At 49.8% G+C, this 26081-nt stretch overlaps 1 protein-coding gene across 10 annotated transcripts in view; it reads left to right on the top strand.

Annotated features, from left to right (window-relative positions):
* RNF216 (ring finger protein 216) overlaps window positions 1-17098 on the top strand; it is a 114091-nt gene extending 96993 nt beyond the window's left edge. For 8 of the 10 annotated variants that reach the window (XM_039491421.1, XM_039491411.1, XM_039491418.1 and 5 more), the window contains 2 exons: window positions 4915-4984; window positions 10822-17098. In XM_039491421.1, coding sequence (XP_039347355.1) covers window positions 4915-4984; window positions 10822-11141 — 390 coding nt within the window. In that variant the 3' untranslated portion in view covers window positions 11142-17098. Of the gene's footprint in view, window positions 1-4914; window positions 4985-5758; window positions 6512-10821 lie in introns of those variants that run through there. The other 2 variants (XR_005585463.1, XM_039491419.1) reach the window with 2 other exon arrangements.
* The last annotated feature ends 8983 nt before the right edge of the window (window positions 17099-26081 follow it).

The raw sequence follows: 26081 nt of genomic DNA, 5'->3' as shown, positions 1-26081 counted from the left end.
GAGGCTTTGCAGTGCACAAAATGTGGAATTAATTATAAATATTCCTGAAATTTGGATTTCACAATGGAAAAGTTGACTGCTTCATTGCTGCCCGACTGGCTTCAGAATTCAGCAGCTAACTTGTTAAGCAGTGTCTCTTTCTGGGAGCATATTAAACCGGTGCGCTATGACTTGCACTTGGCTGCCTTTGGGTTTCTGGATTGATCTTCAGATGCTGCTTTTGATCTATAAAACCGTAAGTGGGCTGGGGCCTACCTACCTAAGAGATTCCATCTCTCCCTGCGCTGTGCTGCTGCGGTCAGCTAAGGCTCTGAACAGAAGCCCCTTCAATATAAGAGAGGCTGTGGCTGGCAGAGTGTTCTTCAGGCCTCTGGAACTCGCTTCTTCCCCTGGGTCTGTAACAACCGGAGTTGGTTAGTCTCCAGGGTGTGCAGTAAGGCCTACCTTTTCTCTGTGGCTCCTGAGGAAGTGGGTTGTAGAGAGAGCTGCTGCAGGACTCTGGGGATTGTGTGCAAGTTAATTTTTAATTGATGGTGTTGCTGTGTATTTGATCTGGGGGAATTCACAGGTCTATTTTAATGTATTTAAATGAAAAGGTCTATCTCTGAGCATTGCATGAGTACACTATTACACAGGCTAAATATTGCCCCGGTAGTGCATGAATACACTATTACACAGGCTAAATATTGCCCTGGTAGCCCTAATGGGCTAATTGGCAATTGAGGCAGAGAATAACAGTCAGGGGAGGCTCTAGGTATTTTGCCGCCCCAAGCACGGCAGGCAGGCTGCCTTCGGCGGCTTGCCTGCAGGAGGTCCCCGGTCCCGCGGATTCAGCGGCACGCCCGCGGGAGGTCCGCTGAAGCCGCGGGACCAGCGGACCCTCCACAGGCATGCTGCCGAAGGCAACCTGCCTGTTGCCCTCGCGGCAACCGGCAGAGCGCCCCCAGTGGCTTGCCGCCCCAGGCATGCGCTTGGCATGCTGGTGCCTGGAGCCGCCCCTGATAACAGTGGTATGGTGGCTGGTTAGTTACCCAAACTGCAGTAGTTTAAATTGTTTTAGTCTTGACCCCAAAGTTGAATCTCCGTAGTAGGATCTCCTAGCAGAGGGAACTTGCACTGTTGATGTATCCACTTCAGATGTTCTCCACGGAATTGAGCTACTGTGACCTGAGTGTCCACAGAATCCACAATGTACACAGAAATTATACAAGTCAGCAGGGCTTTGGGATTGTCATTAAGTGACACAAAAAGCATTCTCTTTGCTCAGGAGGTAGGAATCTCCTAAAGATTAATCTTTCCTTGCTGAGTGGTGGTAAAACTGCATCATGTACATCAGGGATCCGTGGGCCCTTTCAAGGGGGCTGCAGGGCCCTGTGGCTGAAATCCAGAGCCCAATCCCTGGCGCCCCCTGTGAGGCAGAAGCCCTGAGCCCATGGGCAGAGTTGGGGACATGGAGGGCAACTCCCTTCCCAAACAGTGGCACAAAAGCATGGCAGTCCCAGGGGAAGCCCCATCTCCTCTCCTCGCCCCCTGGCCAGGTCGGAGGCAGGAAGCCAGGCAATGCGTGGCAGCTGCTGCTCTGGCTGGTGCCATGGAGCAGGCAGCGGCAGCGTTCCCTCATCTCCTGCTGGTGCCGGCCCAGGTTGAAGCTCATCCTTCAGCTCCCAGCCCCCTTCGCTCCTGCAGAGGCAGCCAGCAAGATCTGCCCAGGTAGGGGGACCTGGCTCCGTGGCTAGCAGACCCCTCCAGGAACAGGGACCGCAGAGGAGCCCTCCCAGCACACAGCCCCTAATACCCCTCTCCTGCACCCGGAGCTACCCCCTGTCTGCACACAGCCCCTCGCCACCCCCTCCCTGCATCCATAGGCACCCTCTGTGTGCACACAGCCCCAGCTACCCTCTCCCTGCACCTTGAGGTACCCCCCCCACTGCCTGCACAGTCCCTAGCTATCCCCTCCCTGCACCCTACGCTGTTTTCAAGCTAAGTCCCCCACATTTGAGTTATAATTTTTGGTTGCGCTGACGCTTCCCTCCCTCTCCCCTCCCCGACAGGCTGGGTGGCCTGCTGAAGTGAGTCGGTGGGTGGAGGTGGCGCTCCCTCCCTGGACCCCGCCATGCGGAGGTGGCTCAAGCCCTCCCCCGCCAATAGAAGTCAAACTATGCCTATGCCCGAGGCCCTACATGCCTGCTGGGCCTTGGGGTTTTTATAGCATGTCGAGGGAGGGCCTCAGAGAGAGAGAGGTTGAGAACCTCAGATGTACGTGGCCGGAGCAAGCTCTTCCAGGGGGAGCATTCCATGGGTTTATCCCCAAACTTTTATCAGAGAGCTGGTCTGCAGAAGAATGGCTCGTATCAGTTGCATGTTGTTAGGGGTGGGTGTGTTGCTTAGGATAAAATAAGGTGCAGGCTATACCTTTTTGTGGGGGTGGAGGGCAGGGTAAGGTTAGCAGAAGTAGTGACTTGTTCCTTATATACATATTTTCAGATGCAGCTGTTCCAAGAAGTGGAAATACTGTGGGTGAAACAGCTATTTCAATAGTATTTTAACCCAGCTGAAAATGGAAAATACTGATAGCTTGAGAATTCTAGGCCAGAGATTAAGATAAAAACTCAACACTGGATAAGCCTCTGAACTCTGTTTACCTATTCCTCACTATACATTGTGTTCTGTGACTCCCCCAGCCAGGGAAAATAGCAATCTGGTATCTGTAGTTCAGCCTCAGAGGGTAATTAGAAGCTTGTGCATGATTTATGGTAAGCTTATTCCATAAAATAGCTGTGCTTCAGCACTTTCATGGCTATATGTAGACTATCATTAACAATCCATGGAAGTAGCCCCTTTGAAAAAGTGTTTAGGAAAGACTTAAATTTAACCACTGACTCAGAAGAATAATCAAAGAGGGGCAAGGAATCAGGCTTGATGGCTTTCTTCAGATTAGGATAAGGTTTCCCAGAGACAATTAGGTTATCTTCTCTCCCGCCCACCCAGGAACACACCGTGAAGACGCTTAGCCACCATTGCTGCTAGACACGTACTGAGCAGCTAGCTCTGAATCAGGAAGCTGGCAGAACTTACAATCACTTTTATACGTGCACACTCAGAACACATTTCACAGGAGTGTCCCAGAGCACTTTCCAAAATACAAGATATTTTCCACATTAAAAATTTGTAAGTAGAAATGTATGGGCTTTGCAGTAATAGAAATAAGATGGATAGAATTAACTAGAGCCAGGCATATTGTGAGGAACCCACTGTTCTAAATTCCCCATATATCCAACTGCAATCTCTTCAACAGTTCAAGAGAACATAACTTTTATTTCTTACACAAATGACCCCCAAGTGCCTTCTAACTAATGCAGATATTCTGTGTCCTGCAATAGTTCCCACGCCCAGCCTTAGGCCTTAGAAACTATTGCTGAGGAAAGAGGTGCTGGCCAGAATGCTTATTTCCTGCTCTTCTCAAAGGATGACGGGGTCAATGTTTCACCTCGGTAGCCTCCAATGGCTGGTAGAAAGTAACCTCAATGTAACATTGCAAAGAATGGTTAAGAGAATCACGGCCATAAATACAAATGTAGATTCTACAACCAAAAATCCCAAATGTTCTTTTGTTAGGCACAAATAGGAAGCCATCTCGTTGGCCCTTTGATGACATGATCTGATTTGCCTTGACAGTTCTTGCTTGCTGTTCTGTATTGAAAAAGCCATTTTCAGAGTGATATGGAACTGGCAGAACTGGATAGTTGATATCAAAAGAAACAAGCAAAATGATTCCTGGCTTTCACACTAAAATTAGAATGATTTGTATTAAGTTTAATTATATCAACTTCATTGGGATCATCTGGGTATCAGAATCAGTTCCCCTCACTTCAGGCACTTTTCTCATCTATCTAGGTACTTACGGCCCCCATCACCTCACCTTTGAGGGTTACTCATACCGACCTTTGTAAAGTGTTTTGATCATTTTATGAAAAGGGCCATCTATCTAAATGCTGGCTATTAGTCATCACAACTGTCTGAATGTATAGGATTCACAAGGCTATCGCAAATCCGGGAGGTGCAGAAGGGTAATGCAAGTGATTCAGGAGGAGGCTGAAGAGGAGGGGCAAAAAGTGAAGAAGTTATTGGAGGACCCAATCTGCACATGCTGGCTGGATGTGGAGGGTATCGATACGTTCAGTCCTGAGTTTGATCTCACAAACCCTTTTATATTAGAGAGAGAAGATGGGTGAGGTAACCTCTCTTATTGTGAAAGAGACAAGCTTCTGAGCTACACAGAGCTCTTCTTCAGACTATCTCATCTCTCTAATATCCTGGGACCAACACAGTTACAACAATACTGCAAATCCCTTGATATAATATAACTGAACATTCTTACTCTAACTTCTAGATGGCTTTAAAAAAACACTCTAGAATTCATGTCCTCAGAATCCAAGATAAGATAATGGACTCATTAGTGCAACATTCAGCTACTAGAGCCAGGATTTAAGTTGTGTTAATCCAATTGTTGGACCCACCACTCTAGAGCTGTTGATGTAGTGTAAATATTTAATGGACTATTGCCATTTTAAAAGATTAATAGCACTCCCTCAACTCTTCCGATGGACAGGAGAGAGAGTTTAGCTGCTGCACTCTGGTTTGTCAAGCTAGTGAATTTTAACACTGATCCAGCTGAAAAGCAATCAAATGGCTTGGATTCTGTACAGAATCTGTACTGCAGTACTGCTATTGTTGATGATGCTATTCTGACAAAATATAGGGTGGTCGCAAGAGGACCACTCTGCCAGTTTCACTTTTAACAATAGGCATCTGATCTTTACACGCGCACAAAACTGCATTAGCTCGGGTCAGAATGCAGAGATCTGTTTGCAGCAGTAACTGGTTTATTAACCTGTTTATTTTTTTGTAATTTAGGAAGATGATGAGAAGATAATTCAGGAGATTCAAAAGGAGGCTGAAGAGGAGCAAAAGAAGAAAAATGGAGGTAGGTCATGTAATTGCCCTTATACAAAACTGGTGATCCAGGGTGGATAGTAGAGACACCAGGAGAGAGCAACAGCTTCTAAGCTGCTGGTGAGTCTCTGGGCCCTAGTTGCATCTTCAAAGGCTAGGCTCTTTGCAAATTCCCTTATAATAAAAACACTCCCTTAAATCTCATTTTGGAGTATTGCTACAGAAGTTTGTTGGGTTTCATATTGTACAGAAACGTCTAACTGCCCTACCTGTGCCGTTAGTGGGTAATGGCTCTGATCTGCCCGTGCCTGAACTAGTTTGTTTTCTGGTCTTCTTATCTTGTAGATATCGGGTGTGCTTTGTCTCTCAAGTGAGCACTTTAGCTTAAGGAGTTTTAAATTGTTTCTAAAGGAAATGTTTTCTGGTCCTTAGCCAGAAGGGGGATGGCTACAATATATGATCCCAAAGGTTGTCTCTGTGCAAGGATTTTCACCCTTGCGTTGCTAGGGGGGGGAATGCTAGTATAGACAGGGCACAGGGATCTTTGCTGGGGTGTCTTCTAGAGCTGAAGCTGTTAATCCTGGGGATGGTCAGAAAAGGCCTAAATATGACACTGGTTGAAAATGCCTGTGCCTCACCGTTGCTCCAGCGTGTGGGCCACTCGGGGCAGGAGACTATGACACTTGCCCGTTCGTGGGAGAGAAAACGGAGGCTCCTCACGGCTGAGGGAGAGGGAGAGAAAAGTCAGACTTCTCGGTCCAAAAATCTATTGTGCCTTTTAACTAAATTATCTGCATTCTGACAGATTCTGGTCTTCAAAATTAAATGAAAACAAAGGCAGGAAGCCATGGAGGAAGTTCAGAAGACCTAAATGAAGATGAATCAGGAACCAAATTGAGGGAAAGCCACAAAACTAGTGTCTCCAAACTAGGGCCTCCCCTCGCACTCCTCCTTGTCCAAACCTAAAATATGCAGGGCCTGGACAGTTGTGTGGGGTGAGGGATTCCCTGCACTGGAACCAAGGGGGGTTCTATCCATACAGATGGGGTCTGGAAGGGGAGAGGAGTCTACAGTCCTGTGTATTTAGATATTCTCTGGGAGCAGCTGGGAGGGAATTCTGGAAGAGCAGAAAATTCCTTAGGTATCTGACAGCTACAGATTCAAAAATAGTGTAATGCTGGTATGCCATGCTCTTCTCTGCAAAGGTCTACTAGACATACCAGTGCCTCTCAGCACCTCCTGAAACCACAGCCGCTCGCTGAGAGTTGTTGTCATCCAGCAAAGGATGTAATTAAAAAGCAGTGTTCTTCGCAGACTGTGTCTGTAGATCCCATTTTAGGATTGCATGTGGCTCATGCGTGCAAGACTGGAAATTGGAGGAGCAGTGTTAGCAGGGCTGCACATGTGCCTTCTCTCGCTCCCATATGAGGACATACAGGGCGGGGTGGACACTACCTCTCTCCCATTTCCCTCTTACTGCCCTTGGCACCGAGACAAAGCCTGGCAAGTGCCTGACCTGCTAGTTGGTAGCTTTGACTAAATTTTCTGTAAACCTGAACTATTCAGAACTTTTATCATCTTCAACTGCTGTAATCCTATTGACTTGTCTGGACCACATATCAATGGCTAGACCCTCTGTACACCCACACATCTCCCACAGGGCTTCTTAGCATGGCAAACTCAAAATTGTAGGCTTCAGTCCTGTCCATCCTGGGATGGGCTAATCCAGGGTTTCTCAAATTTCATTTCATTGCAACCCGCTTCTGACCAAAAAAAAAATAATAGTAATAATAATTACTCCACGACCCTGGGAAGGAGGACCGAAGACCAAGCCCCTCCACTCCAGGTGGGGTGGAGGCAAAGCCAAAGCTTAAGAGCTTCAGCCCTGGGTGGTAGGGCTCAGACCCTTGGCTTCAGACCCAGGCCCCAGCAAGTCTAGCGCCAGCCCTGGTGATCCCATTAAAACGGGGTCATGACCCACTTTCGGGTCCCAACCCACAGTTTGCAAACTGCTGGATCCCTTTAAAAGATAGACATGGTGAGCCCACCTTCTGTCTAGAGTCACCATACCTAGCAGATGCTCCCTGTGCCTGTCACTTTCCCTGAGGGTGTAAGAGATGCATGGCTCAGACTCCAGCTTCTGAAACAATCCATGAAGGTCTCTTCAGACCCTGGAGAAACTTGGCTCTAAGATCCTGCTAGTGGACAAGCCAGAATCCTGCATCAGACAGGCTATGCCCAATGCTGGCACAGAAAAGATGACACCAAGAGAGGAACCAACACAGTTGCCTCCAGCACCCAAAACAGACATCAGCATCAAACAGCCCCCAACACCTCTGCCGTTGAAGTCCGGCACGGACAGGGACTTGGTTTGAACGTGCAGGCAGAGACTCCAGGCAGAGCTTGGTGTTCTCGGGTAAGGATAGACAACACAAAGCCTCTGGAGACAAATCCACAATCCCAAACAGCTCAAGGGGATATTTCTGCTTAGGGCCCAGTGGGCGCTAGCCCCATCACTGGGTGTTAGGGAGCCATTGCCCAGGGCTGCCCCTTCCGTGTCTTTCTGCCCCTTCTCACAAGAGCCTCGTGCTATCAGAAGTGGCCTCATTGCTTCATCTAGGACATTGGTTCCTAAACTGGGGGGGGGGGGGGGGTGAAGAAATTCCAAGGGGGGTGCGAGGCTGTGAAATTTTCATAACGAAAACATTTTTTATCAGTCTAAACATTTATTTATTTAATAGACCAAAGGAGGGCAAACTATGGCCTGCGGGCCTGTCCTCCACGGCCCTTGAGCTCCCAGCGGGGGCGGCGAGCTCTCAGCCACTCCCCTGCTGTCCCACCTCCCCTGTAGTTATGCCACTGCACGGCTTGTGCCCGCCCACCTCCCAGGCTTTCCAATAAGCCAGTCCTGCTGCTCTGAGCGGCATGGTAAGGAGGCAGAGAGCTGGGGGTGGGGGGTTGGATAAGGGGCAGGAGGTCCAGGGGGCAGTCAGGGGACAGGGAGCAGTTGGATGGGGAGGTGGTCAGGAGACAGGGAGCAGGGGGGGTTGGATAGGAGGTGGAGGGCGTGGGGTCCCGGGAGGGGGTGGTCAGGGGACAAGGAGCAGGGGGTTAAGTTAGTAAAAGGGGCTGTGATGCCGAAAAGTTTGGAAACCAGTGATCTAGGACCCCACAGAAGAGGTTCCAACAGAATTCAGAGGAAGAGGCTTCTACTCATTTCCTCTTTCCAAAGGAAGGGAGTTGAGAAGACAACTGTGTCCTATCCTAAACTCAAGGAGACTCCACAAATACATGTACAGTCTCTTAGGTTCAGGATACTAAGGCTATGTGTACACTACTGCAGTAAGTCCACCTATGCTACGCAAGTCCAGTTACGTGAATAACATAGCTGGAGTCGATGTACCTTAGGTCGAGTTACCGTGGGGTTTACACTGCAGGGGGGCGTTGACAAGAGAAACTCTCCCGTCGACTTACCTCACTCTTCTTGTCAGGGGTAGAGTACAGGGGTCGACTGGAGAGCGATCTGCAGTCAATTTAGTAGGTCTTTACTAGACCCGCTAAGTCGCCCACCGGTGGATTGATCTCAGAGCGTCAATCCCAGCTGTAGTGTAGACCTGCCCGAAGGCTTGCCGCCATCATTCAGTCTCTCCAAGTTCCAGACGGCTACCAACTTACAGGATACATACTTCCACGTAGTGACCCATCTGGCCCACAGGAAGTACCTCAGATTCTCAATGGGCCCCAATCATTATCCATACAGCGTTCTTCCCTTCAGACTCTGCACAGCAAAGTGTATTCACAAAATGTCTGCTAGTAGTGGCAGTGCATTTATCAAGGCAGGGAATCCAAATTGACCCATACTTGAATGACTGGCTGTCGGAATGCTTCATACCCAACCTTACCTTCAGGATAGTCTTTCTAGTGGTCATTTCCTCAGTTCAGAATCAGTGAACTTCAAGCTCTCCTGACCAGACCACATTAAACATTCTTCTATAGTGACAAGGCGTTCTTGGTTTTTCACTTGAACCAGTTCATTACCTTGCCAGTCTTCTCCCCAAGCCATACCCAATACCAGGAGAAAAGAAATTCACACCTTGACATATCCAAAGTGTTACAGACCTTAATAGGAACAAGGCTGCCTTCCCGCTTCTTCGTGGCCGCTTCTGATTCATCCAACGGCCAACCCATCTTATCCCAGAGAATCTCCATGTGGATAACGTAGTGCATTTCCACCTGCTATCAGCTGGCCGGAGTGCTTCTCCACCAAACATCAAAGTGCACTCCACCAGGGCACAGGCCGCATCTGCCTCCTGCTTCAGAAAGTGGTAATCTGAGATCTGCAAGGCTCCTATGTGGAGTACCCTTCTGAGCTTTCTATGAAATGTTATGCCCTGCATATGGCTGCCAGGGCAGATGCCAAGTCTGGCAGAGTGATTCTTCAGTAGTTTCACTGATCCAGCTGATACTCTTCACTCCCACTGTCCAATGATGAGGGTACTGCTTGCCAGTCACCTACATTGGGATCCACACCGACAGGTACTCAAAGGAGAGAGAAGGGTTAATTCCCTCTCATAACTGTAGTTCTTCAAGGTGGTGTCAGCATGGATCCCTGTGTCATAGTTCAGGGGAATTGCACCTGCATTGCCCTCTTGGGCAAACACCCGTGGCTCTCTCCCTCCTGACCAAGGTCTTTCACTGTTCTCTGCCTCACTGTAATATCCCCAGCAAGCCAAGCCAGACCAGACCATCTAAACAGGCCAGCATCTGTACTTTGCTTTCTCTTGGAAGGTTTATGAACAGCGTAGTTGCCTGCAGTCATGAGTTACCATGTCGGTTTTTTTTTTATAAGCAGGAAAGTTTATTTGTAAAGTGAACGCACCTTCAGGTAAAACATATTAGAAACAAAGTTCCTGCACTCATCTAAAACGTCCCCAAAGGTCACCCATCAGTCTTATGGGGCCTCAATAGGCCAAAGGCCTTACGATCCTTCCCAGGCAGGATTGGGAAGCCCCCTTGAACAGAAGGTCCTGCCCCTTTGCTGAATCAGAAAGCAGACCCTGAGTCAGTTTAAACTCAAGCCGTTTATTAAGAAGTCCTTTGTCTGTTGGTCTCTGGAGAATCCAATTTGAACTAGTATATGCGAGCCTCTCCAGGTGCTGGTACCTCTCTGGTGGTGGTACAACCGCAGTGGATTTGCATAATTACCCCCACACACACTGGTTTCAGTTCATGGAGGAGCTGTGCTCACCCTCCCCCATGGAATTACATACAATCCCTGCCCCACAATGATACATAAACTTAATGCTGTAAGATCTCCCAAAGATATTGCAGGAAATCGCACCCTCCATCCCAACTGTTCAGAGTCCTCCAAGCCCTTGCAGTTCAAAGCCAGTGCTAGCTGAGGAAGGACAGTGGCCACTCCACCCTTTCTGCCCTGGTGAAGAGGCCCAGGGTGCATGCCCAGCCCTGATAGAGACTGCTACTCAGATGTCCATTCTCACATGGTACATACCAACAGTGGGATCAACACTGACTAAATCTTGGAGAATCACAGTTACTGTAGGTCTGTAACCGTTCTTTCTTGAGCCAGGGGTTACTCCCTGCCGCCATCAGAGTTGACACAGCTGGAAGCCTCTGCCCATAAGCTGAGTGCTAGAAGGGTGGAAGTGTTGCAAGCCAAGGATCCAAATGCAGTGGTAGAGCTGCGCCTGTCCGCACCATGCCTGCTTCTTGCTAGAGCCCCAAGTCGCTCCTTACACAAACAGTGCACGCTCCCGCAGCTGGAACTGAAGAACCTCCCTGTGAACAGAGGAGGGAGTTTCTGCTCCAGCCTGGGGTCTTTCTAATTTCTTTTTAATCTCTTTGCAGAAAGCAGTTTCAAGAGGATCGGCCCTCCTGTGGAAAAGCCTGTGGAGAAAATCCAGAGAGTTGAAGTCATCCCAAGACCAGTCCCTCAGAACATCCATCAGCCCCGAATGCCCCCTTATCCCTTTGTGCATCCACCCTTCCCGCTGCCTCCTGTCCGCCCGTTGTACAACAACATACCCCTGAACCTAGGACCCATCCCTGCCCCATATGTGCCCCCACTGCCTAACATGCGGGTGAACTACGATTTCCCCCAGATCAATGTTCAGCTGGAGCACAACTTGCCTATGCACTTTGGTCCACAGCCTCGGCATCGGTTCTGATCTGGTTCAAACAGCACTAGTAATGGAGTCTGCAGGGAGAAGCCACGCTGGCCCCACCACCACGCTCCCCTCTTCACCCTCTGTCCCCCATCATTTCAGCCAGCTGCACGGGGAGCAGATATAGATTCCCCTCCCCCCCACACACAGTATTTAAGGCTTCTAGGATGTTTAAATCTTTGTAATTCAACATTTGGTTCTCTTGAATCTTCTAACTGTGTTGCACAGCCTTTGGAGCAGTAAGAGGCTGCACAGTTCAGGCCTGGGGATCTCCAAGGGTCCTTCTGTTTCACAAAGGCTGTTCAGGGAAGTGATGCTGTGTGGGGATGTAGCCATTCAGTCCACCCCTTGTGCCAAAACTTACCTTCCTGTCTGCAAAAGCAGCCCCCCCCTCTTTAATGTGAAGGCTAGCTGGAAGGGAAGGTGATATGGGGAAGCTTGAAATTATTCAGATGCTGGTAATAAGATTCAGCTGTGTCTTCCTTCACACCTGGATAATATTGGGGGAAAGGGGTGAATCTGAGCATCAGGACTGATTATCCCTTGGAGAATAGTCCCAAACATTTACTGTAATCTGTGATAGCCCTAACAGACAGGAGTCTACAAGCAAATCTACAACCATTTTGCTGAGCCCGGAAGCACCTGTCCTGGTGAGAGTCCAGTGCTAGGAGGCAGAAGCCATCTTGCTGCAAAGTACCACTCATGCCTCTGCATAGCAGCTCAAAGAAAGAGGCTACAAACCACTGGCTTAGTATTGTAAGCCACAACTTTCAGAAGTGATGCGTGATTTGGAGTGCCTAGCGTGAGACACCTTAAAGGGGCATGATTTTTCAGAGGATGAGTGGCCAGTACTTCCTGAAACACGGGGTCCTTTTCAGTGTCTCAAGTTGGGCACACATAATCACTGGCCATCTATGAAAATCTTGGTTATAACAGCCGGTAGAAACATACAAATTGTTCAGAAGATCAACAGGAAGGCCGAGATTCAGAGTTGCATATGGGCTAAACTGCATGGCCCCTGTTGCAGTAACCGATTGTGCACCCTTAGTGCCGTTGTGCATACAAGCCTGGGAGCTGCGTACATACACTGTGCACACATCCAACTCTGAAAACCTGGGCCCAAAGCTTTTCAGGAATGTTTAAATCACTTTAAAATGGGCTGGAAACTGATTTGCAGAGATGCTGTCATTGTTAGGGTACAGCTGCTCTGGATGGGGAGGCGGACTTTCCAGTGGGTGCAGACATACCTCCACTAGCTTGATCAAGCCAGTGCACCAAAAACGGCAACGTAGCCACAGCAGCATGAGCAACGGGCTGGGCAACGTGTCTAGAGTCTCAGATGGGAGCATTCTCAGAGCAGCTCACCCATCCTGCTGCTCATGCCACAGTAGCTCAATCAGAGGTGGTGCGGGTATGTCTAACCGAGCTGGAAATTACACCTCCAGTTCTCGTGTAAGCAGCAAAGTACCCGTTTCGACACATTTAATAAACTTCTGAAAAAATCAGTTTAATCAGCTTGGGAAGACTTCAGACTGTAATACTGCTGAGCTTAGCCAAAGGGCTGCTTAGGAGAAACCGTTTTCCTTTAAGAAGGAATGTGGCAAACTCCTTTAGGCAGTCAGGCTCACTCCTGCTTTACCTGTGACCGGAGCTGAGGAGCAGCCTCTGGCTGGCTTGAACTGGGAGCAGCGTGTGACTCGGGGACAGTATTGTGGTCTGGCTACAGATGAATAAGCCAAGTGAGGGATGTGATAGAAGGGAAGGATGGGGTGGAAGGCTTGAAGCTGCCTGTGTCAAATGGGTAAATTTTATGCTAGAGCTGCAGCTTTGCAGGCACAAGCCTCTTCCCCCCTCCCCCCCCCCCCCCCTTGCTGTAGTGACTGGTAGGAACAGAGCTTTTCTTAAATGGGGGGAGGATGAGACTATCAGAATAGCCTTCCATAAATGCAGTCGTCTAGTTTAAAAAAAAACCAACCACTTCATCACACAGTTGTTCCCCAAACTGTTTGGTATTTGTTATTGTTGCTGTTAGGAACCAGATCAAATTAACACCCCCCCCCCCTTTTGATTTCCCTCCCTGGAAGTTAACACCCAGGATTTCTTTACAGGTGTCTGCCTTGCCTTGCTAATCTGTCAGATTTGCCCTCTCGCTACTCTCCATTGACCCTCTCTGCAAGCACCATCTCTTTGGGCATTGAGCAGGCAGTGAACCAGGGCACTGTGAAGTCTGTGACTGGCAGCTGCAGGAGGCACCAGGAGGAGGGTACATGAGCGTGGCCGCCTGTGCTGTCCTGGGTAGGGTGTACTCTCGGGAGGAATATGGCAGCGAGCAATACCTGGCTGGGCTGTGAGCAGGACATTTCTATCAGTAGTGGGATTGTCTCCAGGAGGACCTTGCAGAATGGATGTTTTCATACTTTTTGGAGCTGATACAATTTCTCTAGTCCCAGGTGTTATGTATAGGCTGAGAGATGCACTGTTAACTGTTCGTTCCAGGTTGTCAAGTGCTGTTGCCAACGTAGAGTTGTTAACCACACCGTGAACTATTTGTTGACTTTGCTGCTAAGACTTTTTAATTTAAAAAAATAGCCTAGGGGACGTAGTGGCTTACCGAATGCTGCTCAGCTGGTTTTTATTCAGGTTTAAATCTGCACCTTATACCGAACGATCCCCTCAGTAGCCATGGGCAGGCATGTTGACACACTTGGAGGGCAGATTGGGTGTGTGCACTTCCTAGCCACTTTTGCAGTTTCTCAGTAGTTTGGTTGAAAGGGCTCAGCCACATGCAGAGCGAGTCCTACTGCTTCATACTCTGCTTCTGGAACATGCCATCCCTCCCGCACCTCGTGCACAGAGCAGGGCTCCTGCCTTCCCTCTAACCAGTCAGTGCCCGCACTGGAGATGGAGCTTAGCTTTCTGTCTCGTCTAATTGAATCAAGGAGTAGTGGCCCGGGCTGCCAGTCCACCTCGGCTCTCGCTCCAGAGGTGCTGCTCCGCTTGCTATACTGTGTCCCATCTAGCCAATTAAGGAATAAGGCTAATGCATTTCAGAGTCTCTTCTTTTTTTCTCACTCAGCTGGGAGGCTAGAGGCATGATGCTGGGTCTTAAGGAAGTAGTTCAACAGGCATCCGGGAGTGCCAGGGTGGGGTGAATTTTGCCTTTGTCAGCTGGCCCTTCATTTTATCCTGAGACACGAGCAGAAAAGCCCCGACCCCTATTACTGGATAGTCCATTGTCTGGTTTTACAAAGTGTAAAGAAAAAAGGGGTCAAGTCCCTTGGGAGGGTTGGGTTTTTTTGTTTGTTTTTTAAAGTAATAGAAACAAAGCAGCATGAGCATGGGTACAGGAGAGCCCAGTCGGTGTCTCCTGTAGGATGCGTCAGACATGTATTGCTAACAGCTACAACTCTAAGCAGCATGGAACATCTGACTAAGGGCTGCTGCCTTTGCACAATGCTCATCTCATAGACTTCCTCAGTCTAAGTTTATCTGGAATCATGTTGGAAGGAGTGTGAGGTTCAGTTTCTCATTGTGGGCGGGGAGGACACTGTAGCTGAAACAGCTTTTTGGCTTAGGAACTGGCTTCAGCTGACATCCTAAAGGCCGTCTAAAGAAAGTACTTCCCCTGGCAGGATGCTGGTGGTCACCTTAGCATGCTGGTGGTGGTGCTGGTACAGCTAATAGGAGTATTTGAGGAACGGGAGCATGGGAGATCTTGATCACTGAGCTGGCTTCCAAACCATGGCTGTGGCCTTTATCCAAACAAACCTGGCCCATCGGAGTGAGTCTGCCACCTCCTCGTCGCCAGTCACGTACTTCCTAAATAAAGCAATTGCTCTTTGAAAGCCTCAGATGAAGCAGGTACTAATTCTAATACCCAGTGCCTTTGGGGAGTCTGTGTCCTTCATTCTTCAAGTGTGTTGCACAGGGACTCTCAAATACTCTGCTTATCAAGCACAGTTACTGTTCCTTCAAATCCAGTTAAATATAAATTGCTTTTCCCTATGCTTCCCCCTATTCCTGCATGTGCAGTTACAGTAGAGGAGACTATTTGGGGATGGTTTCATAGCAGGAAGCACTCTCCACTTAAAATGTGAGGTTATGAATCTTTGGCCATATGTGCGCGTCTCTCTCCATAGATACAATAGACTCCTGTAGTGACCGTCTATCACCACACTAAAGAGCTGGAAACAACCAGACCCACCACTCACAGCTGAGCCATATCTTTGAAGTGGGTGGTAGTACCAACACTCTGTAATTTTTGTTAGGTTTAATTTTATAGTGTCTCGCCAATTTGGGTGGAAAGATTCAATTTTATACAGTAGTTATTACTTTTTTTAGTTCCCCTGTGTCAGTCTGAGTTCAGCAAAACTGCTTGGACAGCATGAGTGTTTGGATTCTACTGTGCTGTGCCAATCTCTCAAGCGAATTTCAGCCTCAGTGCTTGACCATAGACTAGCAAAGGTCGATCACCATGCAAAAATAGAAGTGGTGTGGCCATTTGCACACAGCCATATTGAAACCCTAGCCTAGAGTATAGACCATTAACAAAAATAATGGCCTGGCTCTCACTCCTGGCTTTTGTATGTTTTTTAAAATATATACATATTAGCCTGTGCGGGGAAAGGCTGGAAATGGGAGGAGAGGCACTAGGCACAGTAACCAAGGGAGGTCCAGTGTCTGTACTTCTTTGTTAAAGGTAAGCACTGGTTCCTACTACATGAGCAAACTTTGTACCCTCTGGATTTGATGGCGCATGGCAAGCCTCCCGACTCTCCCATCTCCATGCCAAAGGGAAGCAGGGTTCCCCCTAGGTAGTGTTTGGGGAAGGTGCGGTGGTGAGGAGTCCTCGCTGAGATGTGCCTGGAGTCTGTGCGTGCTGGATGTCTCTCTCCATTGGAGGTCCTAGAGTGACCCTGCTGAGGGGAAAGAGAATTTTTTCTCCTGTCACAGTGGCGAGGGCCCATTTTGTGTCTGCGAGGAGAGAAATCAGTGCCCATTGTATGAAACCACCACCAAGTCCTGTGGGCAGCTACAGGCAGTCCAGAGAGATCAGATCAGCTCTTCACACAGCATTTCACCTTTCGGTCCTTTCCGGCTCTGTGGTGAGGCTCCTCTCACAAAGGAAGCTCTGGACTAGGAATCGCACTGTAGAGAAATGAGGCTTCTCCTTCGCTGTCATCCTAACTGGTGATTTTAGAGCCCTCCATTCTCTTCTAGCATCAGTTGGGTTCATGGGGATGTTTCTCAGCTTAACGAACAAACCATTTCCTGCGCAATTCAAAACAAAATTCCATGGTTTGGACTTACCTGGTGTTTTTATGGGTACATCTACCCTGCAAAGTAAGACCCACCACAGCAAGTTTCAGAGCCTGGGTCAACTGACATGGGCTCTCAGGGCTCAAAATAGCAGAGTAGCTGTTCAGACATGGGCTGGAGGCCAGGATCAAAGACCCTCCTCCCTCACTGAGTTTCTGAGTCCAGGCTCCAGCCCGCACCTGAACATCGACACTGTTGTTTTGAGCCCCGAGAGCCCGAGCTCTGAAAGTCACTTCTGCAGGCCTTTTTACAGGGTAGACATACCCTTTGCCCCCTTTGAAACCCCAGTGTTCTTCAAAGGGAGACGGGGAGATGTCTTGTGGGCCCACATCGATGTTATGACTGGTACTTTTTATGATTAATTGCAGTGTCCTATTTTACTTGCCTTAAAGGTGGAGAGAGAAATTTGGTATTTGCACTTAGCAAAACATTATATTAAAACAACCCAACCTTGTAAAGACGAATTGTGCATGTTCTGCGACTTTGTATAACAATAGCCGAAAATGAATAGGTGGTTTATTAAAAAAAAAAATATTTTTCTTTATCCTCTGGTAGAAAACTTCTAATTCTGTGTGTAAAAAGTCCCTGTATCATACTGTAATTTGAATTTTTTGTAAATAAATTTTGTGCACTCTGGCTTTCACTCCTCTGCTTTTCATTGCTACATCAATGTCCTTCCACGAGAAGCTGGTTGGTTTGAATTTGAGAGTAATTATAGGCGACAGCGGGTAGAAAGGGGAGACCAACCACAATTCTCGAACCAGATTTCAGTCAGAGTGGTTAAAAACTGTAAAAGGTAGTCGGCAAAACATCCAAGCGTCCTGTAAAAGCTTAATGTGTTCCAAAGCCTAAAAGGAAAACGAGAATGGGATAAAAAATGGCTTCCATTCTCTCATTGCTGTGTGAAGCAGGACTAATCATGTAAAGGAGTCCTTTAAACAGACTGCGTGTGCACATGAGCCTGTGTAGACACATTCTAGCCCAGTGGTTCTCAAACTTTTGTACTGGTGACCCCTTTCACATAGCAAGCCTCGGAGTGCGACCCCTCCCCCATGAATTAAAAATGCTTTCTTATATATTTAACACCATTATAAATGCTGGAGGTGAAGCAGGGTTTGGGGTAGAGGCTGACAGCTCGTGACCCCCCCATGCAATAACCTCCCAACCCCCAGTTTGAGAACCCCTGCTCTAGCCTATCTGGATTTTCAGGGCCATATTGATCTGTATGCTCTGGCTGCTTTGTGATGTGAATGTTTTAAAATAGAAACAGGAAATGAAAGAGGAAATGTCCATATTGGCAGCCCGGCAACAGACTGGGACAGGAAGAGCAGGGAGATGGTTGGAGGCAGGGAACTGGGAGACTTCCCTGACTCTCTTCTTTCAGCCCTTTTGCTGGGCATTTTTCATTTGGCTTCAGCCCCATAAATGTGGGGGGAAGGATCCCTGAGCCCTAAAAAGCAAGTGAAGAATAGGGAAATGTGAATGCATACTACGGGGGGGTGGGGTTTACAAAAAACAGTGCAGACTTGACTCTCAAATCAGGGAAGGAACAGGCACTAATGGCTGTGGGATGAGGGGAGCAGGCATCAGAAAGCATTTACATTGGGACTCCACGCGCTCGTCAAGCCGTGGCTTTCCAAACCCTGTACGGCTGCAGTTCTTGGCACAGACCATGGGCACAGGGGAGATACAGGTAACATAATCCCTGTACAGACAAGGCAAGTGCTGCCTTAGCTCTGTGTAGCTGTCGTCCTCCCTCTCCCCCACCCAAGGTTTTTACCTCTACGGGCCATGCGGAGGGAAAACTGCCCCTTGCCTTGATTTGGCAGGGCTTTTGCCACATCGCTATAGGGGGTTGTGGTGCAGCGTGTGGGCGCATACATTAAAAAGAAATCAACCCCCTTTTTTCCCTAGTCGAGACGTGGCCTCGGTGACTAGCTTCAGTAACACACTCCCTGGCGTCTGGTCTAAGCTACACAATGATCATATCTTCTCTAAATCAAACCAAGACAACAGGGCCCAGCTGCTCTCTCCTTGTAGTGTTTTGTGGATGGGAGCGGGAAGGGTTAGACTGACTTTTTGAGTTGAGGCGTTGTCACTGCAGATCCCATCCTCCTATAGAGGGACTCGCTCCTGATGCCAGGTAAGTAGCTTTGTTTGGGTGGGGAGGTGACATTTATTTTCCCCTCCTCTTTCTCCTAGGGAGTGAATTTTTTTCCCCTCTCCAGGAGAAGAGAACTGTCCCTGGCCCCGTTAAGCAGACGTGCAGCTTTGTGTGGATAATTAACAGGCAAATCCAGAAAGATTAGCCGGGGGGGTTTCAAAGGCTCTGTGCCTCCAGCATCCCCCACACTCCAGCTGTGCTGCTGGCTCTGTGGAAGCTGCAGGTTCAGGGCACTTTCGCCCTCACAATGAGAGGCTTAGCAGTAATGCGGTAGACAGCTTGGTGCTGCTTGTGCAGAGCCCGTGCGCTCTTGTCAGTACATTTAATTCCTCCCTCTCAGCTCAGCTCATTTTCTAGGCGGTAGAGTTAGAGAACCAGGTTTTATATCCACACACACAAACCTAGGTTAAAAAACAATGAAGGTTGCAGTCAGGCACTCACAAGGTAGGCAAGGCCCAATTAAAGGTGCTTGTGGAGCCTTTATTCAGCACCCTTGTGCATAGCTGCATGATAAGTTTTTAATTCTGTGATCAGCTGCTGTTTTCCCCCCCGCCCGCAGGACCCCAGGACCGATGGGTCTCAGCCAGTAAGCAGCTAGTCAGTATTTGGTTTTCTCCTTGCACGCTATTCAAACCCTGCTCTGAAGACAGAATTATTAATTTCCTCATGGGCTCTTTTCTGGCCCACATCACTAGTATCTGAGTCTTCACCAACACTCCTTTCTTAATCTTTACAATGCTCCCGGGAGATGGTGGTGTTGGGATAGGCTAGCCCCCATTTTACAGGTGGGGGAGCTAATGCAGAGTTTAAGGTGAAAAGTATCCACTGATTTTAGGTACCCAGTTTGAGAAGCCTAGGACCTGGTTTTTCAGAGTACTCAGCGTTCTATAGCTCTGCATAGCACAGCTCCCACTGACTTCAGTTGCTGCTCCGAGGACTCTGCACTTCTACAAATCAGGCCCATGGGTCTCAAGCCAGACCTCCAGAAAATGAGGCATGCACAGCCAGTGACCACCTGTGAAAAGTCTGTTTTAAGGGACTTGTGTAGCCACACATAGAAACTCTGTGGCAGAGACCAGGATAGAATCCAGTTCTCCCGGGCAACTTTCAACCATCTTAACCATGAGACTTTCCTTTTTCTTCTTGCAATGGCCTGCCTCATCCATTGCTTCCCTGCCAGCTTCTGCAGCAAACGAGGCAGCGATCCTATGGCCAGCAGCCTAGGTCATCCACAGAGCAGGTCCATCTTGGGCACTGAATGAGGCAGGGGGTCCTGGGGAAAAACTGGGATGTGATTCTGTAATTGAAAACTTGTCATGCATCTGCACAAGGGGGCTGAATTAAGGGTGCCCAGACAACCGTAATTCTGGTATTACCTAATTTTTGAGTGCTTGACTTTGCAACTTGGATGTTCTTTTAAGATGGGGTTTGTGAGAGACTTGGGGAAAAAAAGCAAGCTGAAAAAAATTCCAGCACATGTTGGGACCCACATGGGTCTTCAGCAGGATTGAAACGTCTACCTCCACTGCACCAGCCTCTGTGACTTGAGCTAACAGCGTAACCTGATAGCAATAGTAGCTTGTCGTTATCCAGGTGGACCAGAGCGAGAGGGGGATGGGAGACACTGTGCCGGGGGGTTCGCAGTATTTGCTGACAGCGGAGAGATGGTGAGGCTCTGGAGAGGAGTGTGCTGGAAAAGGCACAGACGCTGCTGTCAGTTTCCCCCAAGTTTGACCCCTTTTCCAACCTGTCCCTGTCCTTTCACCCCTGGCTTCTATCCCAGTCCCATTCTCCACTCCACAGGCTCTTCACATGACTCAGTCTCCTTGCCCAGCCAGACCAGACTTCTTGCCCCAATTTGCCCTTCCTCTGCACCCATCTGCCTGTTTTCCTTTCCACACTTGAATTAAACGGCTTCCTCTCCCCTGCCTGGGGGCCAGCAGGGCTCATTGAGGGCACAGGAGAGACGCTCTGGCCCCACCCCAGTGTGGAGCCGTCATTCCTTCTGAGCCCCTGTAGCCCTGGGCTGGAGCAGGCTTGGTTGCTCTGTGGGGACAGTGCATGTGCAGACCATGAGTATTAGGAGCTGTGAGGAGGGAGCCTGCTCAGTGAGGATGAAATAATTATAGACTGTGGCTGTGACGCTTTAGCAGACCTCTACCAAGCATGAGCAATTTTTCAAAGACTTATAACTAGTCCAAATCCAGGTGATTTTCCCAAAAGGTCAATTTCTGCTCCAAAGGCCACTCACCTGTCAAATTTGAAGTCCTTGCTATAAACGATGGGAGTGGTAGAGCTTTTCAAGAATTTAACATGGGCAAAATGTATTTTTCCCTCGCCTTGTTCTCAGAAACAGCTACATGGTTTTGGCTGAAAGTTTTTTTTGTTTTTTTGAAAGAGGCAGACTTGCCGCATGGGAAATTTCAGCCTGAACAGTTCAACTTTGGCAAAGTTACAAGCAACAGAATAAGAAGGGTTGTGCTACCAGCCCCATCTAGAAGTAAGTAAATTCTCGCTTCCCTGTTGAAGCATCTTCGCTATGAATGGTGCTGGCAATAATGAAGCTGGGCTCTTCGGTGCTAGAGTACCAGTCACTGTAGTAGTTAAGTACATACTCAAGGGGCCCTGTTACATAAAAGAGACAATCACGGCATTGGGCTTCAAGCATGAGGCCTGATTATTTTCAGAGATGCTGAGCAATTGCAACTCCTGGCGTTAGTTGGGGTTGTGGGCATCTGGTGGTGCTGAGAATCAATCCCATGCAGCCAATGTTGAGACTCTGGCACAAAGCCATCTGAAACGCTAGTTGAGTCAGTGGCAAAAGTCAGCCCCAGTAGAAGAGAGGTTTATTGTAGCCGCGTTATAGTGCTGGAGAGCAAAATTCCGGTTGTGGATTTGTATAGCACCTCGCACATCGGGGCTCTGATCTTGTCAGGGTTTCCAGGAACTGCTGTAATACCAGTAATAGTGAGGGGATTGTTCAGATAGTACGACAACCGCACACGACTCTTTGGAAGGGCAGGCAGACTGTGTTTGCGATTTTCACATGCGGAAAAGCAGTGGCTGCTTTAGCTAAGGCCTGAGATGCATCAGCAGAGCTGACTGGAGACCCGGGTGTGGAACGGAAGGAGATGCTTCGCAGAGCTGCCGAGGAAGCTTGTCTGGCTTTAGCACAGAGGGAGCAATCGTACTGTTTACCCATGACTCTCGGGGGTGGGGAGGTGGCTAATGAAAGATTGCAGCAGATGCACACAGTAGGGAAGCTGACCTTCAGGGAACGCGGCCTCGCAAGACACAACAACGGGGCCTGCCTCTTTTCAAAACAGCTGAGCAAACGCCTCAGAAAACACCGTCAGGCCTTGGCTCCCAAGCTCAGAGAAAAGCCTACCCTAGTTGAAAGGGAATCTGCAGTGTGAACCACGCCTGTCCCTTCAACCACCCCCCCGGGGCAAGGGAGCATGGCCAGGAGCGGGATGAGGCCTCCTGCAGGAGCCTTACGCATGGGCGAGTTGCTGCTTTTACTCTAGAGTGCGCTGTGACATGCAGCCCTAGTGCTAGTGATCTTAATGCACCAGGGAGCACCATAGACCCCAGAGCTGGAGAGCGCAAGGCAGTTCTGGCCTTGGTCTATGTCTCCCTGCCTGCTAGCTCCTCTCTGTAACTTGGTGCGTTCAGCAGCAGGGAGCAGGAGTTGGGATTTTTTCAAGATCATTTGTGGCACAAACGCAGCCCCCTCCTTTCACTCTGCTCTTCGCACCACAGCCACCTTCCAGACCAGCTGCCCCTTCTTGCTGGTTTAATTACTCCAGGGAGAATTAGGGGTCAAGTGAAAGCAGCTGGGCTGGGGCTCAAAGCCCTGAGAAATCTGATGCTGCAGCTAATTACTATTTAAAGCAATTATTTACAAAAGGAAAAAAAAGTCTTTCTGGTCCAAAGTTGCCTCCAAAGGCTGCTTCTCTGGGCCCCTGAGTGTGCAAAGTGCAATAGCTGCCCCAAACCAGGCCTTCAGCTTCCGATCCGTGCGGTTCTGCTGCCGCTTTGCTAGAAGCCTCTCAGCACTGATGGCACAGTAGATGTCAAAGCTTCCCACCTTCTTTCCCTTCGAGTAGCAGCTACTGGGTGTAAGGATGCAACCACTTAATAGTTACATCTAATGCAGTAGTGCCTCTGGGCCCCACAGAACAGAGCCCCATTGTGTCAGGTGCTGTACGAACGTTAAGAGACAGCCCCTGCCTGGGGAGTGTACTCAAAATAGATGCTATGGTGATAGGAGCTGAGAGAAGGCAGAGGTAGTTTGCTGCTGCTGCAGCCCACGCTGGATTCCTCCCCTGGATTCCTCCCCTGTGTCACCAAGTCTCTGAACTGCAGGGCACGGAGTGGCACATCCACCACGGGGGCGGCCCAGCCTCCCTGCCCTGCAGGCCTGGGCCTGCCAGCCTGTAGCTCTGGAGCCCTGGCTCCATGGAGCAGAGAGATGCCCATGGCCAGGAACCTACAGGGCAGGGGATTTCAGATAGGGGAGGGCCAAGGAGGGAGGAAGCTGGGCTGACCCATTGTTTCCATGGAAGGGATGGGGGGAGTGTGAGACCTGAGTGGCTGGTCTGGGCTCCCCTCTGGTGAAAATGGTACAGTTCCCTCACCTGAAAGCTCCTGCCTGGCTCCTGGCTCAGGTGCCTTCCTGAGTGGGGAGCAAGGAAGCCTAGAGCTGCAGCAGGCGTGGGGTGTGCCTAGGCCCCAGGAGGACAGCAGCAAGGTAGGGAGGGGCCAGCCAGCCAGCAGTCATTGGGGTGGTGGAGGGCAGGTGCTTTACCTGTGAGCTCCATTGTGTGTGTATGTGGGGGGACGTGCATTGCTTGAATTGCTCCCCCCGGCCCTATTATGTGACACCTGGGTGTTGTTGCATATGCTGCCGTAATTGATTGTAATGGTGTCAAACCTGTTTCTAGGGCCATTTTCTCAGCCAAGGAAACAAACAGTGGTTTTGCAACCTGTAATGGGTTAATGGGGGGAGGGGAGCCATTATTTTGATGGCACAGTGTCCCAGCTTGGCAGGTGTGGAGGCCGAGAGGTGAGATCAGGGCACAGGCAGTTGCCAGCCAACCAGCTGTGGTAGCCGGAGGGCCCTGGGCGCGGCAGGGCTGGTGATCTCTTGCTGTGTTTGTGGCATGGAGCCTCTCCTTGTCCAAGGACGTTACGCCCGCCGGGCTTTGTGGTTGGGTCATACCTGTTCTCTAGTTAATGCTGCCTCTTACTTTGCACTGAGCGCAACTGTTGGCCAGTAAGCCCCTGCTGAAGTGAGAGGTGTTTGGGGGACCTGGTGGTTTATGGGACTGGGGCCTAGAGATGGAGCCTTGCACCTCAGAGTCACTGAATGTGACCTACCCCACAATGAGCGTTGCCCATTATGTCTCCGTCGTGGCCTCAGCCAAGTTCCCAGTAGGCACCACATGTGATATTGTGTTTGTGCCCGTGCAACAGAGAGGCCAACCGTGAAATGGGCCATTGACAACGAGCTCATGCCCAGCTCTGGCCCCTCCAGGTCACAGTGGAGGTTGTTGGTAGGACAGCTTGGGGAAGCTTAACGGCGCCGCTGATGGAAAAAATCAAGCCTGCAAGGCGCCAGGGCTGCAGCTCCAGCACTAAATGCATCTTAAAGTGTTTCCAAAACCGGAGCCGAGGGAGTGGTACCAGCCAGAGAAAAGTGCTGCATGAGCAGCTGGGGCAAGGTGGGCAAACCTCACAGCCCCTGAAGGTGCAGTGGGATGAACTCTAGAATGTTTTCAGGGCATTTGTCTGGTCCATCCGCTCCTAAACCCTCGTACATCCTTCTCCCTTCCTCAGTGCCTGCCCTTTTCCTTCACACTATGGTCAGTTTTCTGGCTGCCTGCACCTACTGATTCTTTCTTTTCCCTTGCCCTCTTTCCTCTCTTACCTGAGACTCCGCTGCTCCAGAGATGCCCTGCCATGTGCTGAAACCTTACAACATATATTTGGGGTCCTGTTCCTGGCTTTGCTACTTGCCTGCTGTGCTAGCAAGTCACTTACGTGTCTCAGGTAATACGTCCCTCTTTTGGACTGCACTTTGAGACAGATGAGTGAAATGTGCTATGTAAGATCTAGGTGTTATTAGTATCTCGGTTCCTCCAGTGCTTGCTCAGAATGGGGGCAGAGCAGGGTTCATGGACAGCAGCTGAGCAGTGTTTGATTGATTAACTGAACAGCTCCAAGCTTTCTTTATAAAGGTGGGGCTGTCCTTATGGTGCCTGAATCGGGTCACTGGGCAAACTGGTACCAGTGCCTCGACCCAGCTGTTCCTCTCAGCACAAACATAGCAAATGGAAGGAGGAGAGGGCAAGAGAGTGGAGGAGGAAACTCCGTGCTCTTTGGGCATTGCTGGGCTTCCAGGCCAGGGGAACCAGGTCTGTCTAGTGATCTAGCTGAGCTCGTGCTGCTGGAATTGTGTTTTATTAAAGATGAGGTGGCAAAGCAAGAGGCCAGGACGGAAACAGCCCAGTGAAATGGAGTGTGCGTATCGGCCTGCTGGAACCCTATCCTCTGAGCTGCTCAAGTGCTGGCAGTGGGGGAGGCGCAGGAGGGGGGCCTCTTCCCGATGGGTTGGGAGCTAGCCATGGCCAGGGAGCATTCAGAAACCCTCCCAAGCGCCCCAAGGGGCAGCATCAAAGAGGCAGGTGACCCCAGGGAGGCCAGGCGCAGCCCCATTTGCTGTTCAGGGCAGGGCAGCGAGGTCAGTGCCCCGTCTCCATTCACCCCCGAGTTCAGCTTGGCTGCTCTCAGAAAAAGACAGATGACCCTGGTGCAGGGGAGTGCGACTGAAGAGAGCAGGAGCGTCCCTCCCGTGTCCCAGCAGGGTCATCTCCAGGGGAAATTTGGGTGGTGCTTGGGCTAATGCTGCATCTTTTGGCTTAGCCCAAGGAGGGCTTGCTTAGACTGAGTCCAGCATTCAATGCATTTCCTGAACTGGAGGTGGGGGGATCATTAAAGGGTACTGGGGGGGTCAAGCCATCAGGGAGGGGAGAAGAGGCAGGTGCCAGAGGTGCTATTTAGGTAGAGCCAGGGGAGGCAGGGAGGCTGTTCCTGGTTCTGTCCCAGGGTGGGGGAGCAGAGGCACACAGAGCTGGCTGGGGAGAGGTTGGCCCCTGATGCTGGCAGTAGAATCCAAGGGCTGAAATGAGCCCCCCAGCCCGGCAGGGAGCTGTTGCGCAGTGGAAGGGTGCGGGGAGGAGGACCCAGTGCTGCTATTGAGGCAGGGCTGCCCTGTCTGTGCGTGTGGTAACTCCCTCCCAGGTATGCTGGGGAGCAGGGCTGGATGTGGGACAGAGGGTGACGGGCAGCAGGTCTGACAAATCTACTACCCCCACCTCCACAGCACTCGCAGGCGGGGAGTCATGTCAACAGAGGTAATGCTTTGGTTTTGTAATGACAATGGCCTGTGCTGGAAC

The sequence above is a fragment of the Mauremys reevesii genome, linkage group 10 (assembly GCF_016161935.1).
Source record: "Mauremys reevesii isolate NIE-2019 linkage group 10, ASM1616193v1, whole genome shotgun sequence".
Classification (NCBI taxonomy): Eukaryota; Metazoa; Chordata; order Testudines; family Geoemydidae; genus Mauremys; species Mauremys reevesii.
The sequence above is the reverse complement of the archived record's forward strand: the minus strand, read 5'-3'. Positions and strand labels throughout refer to the sequence as shown.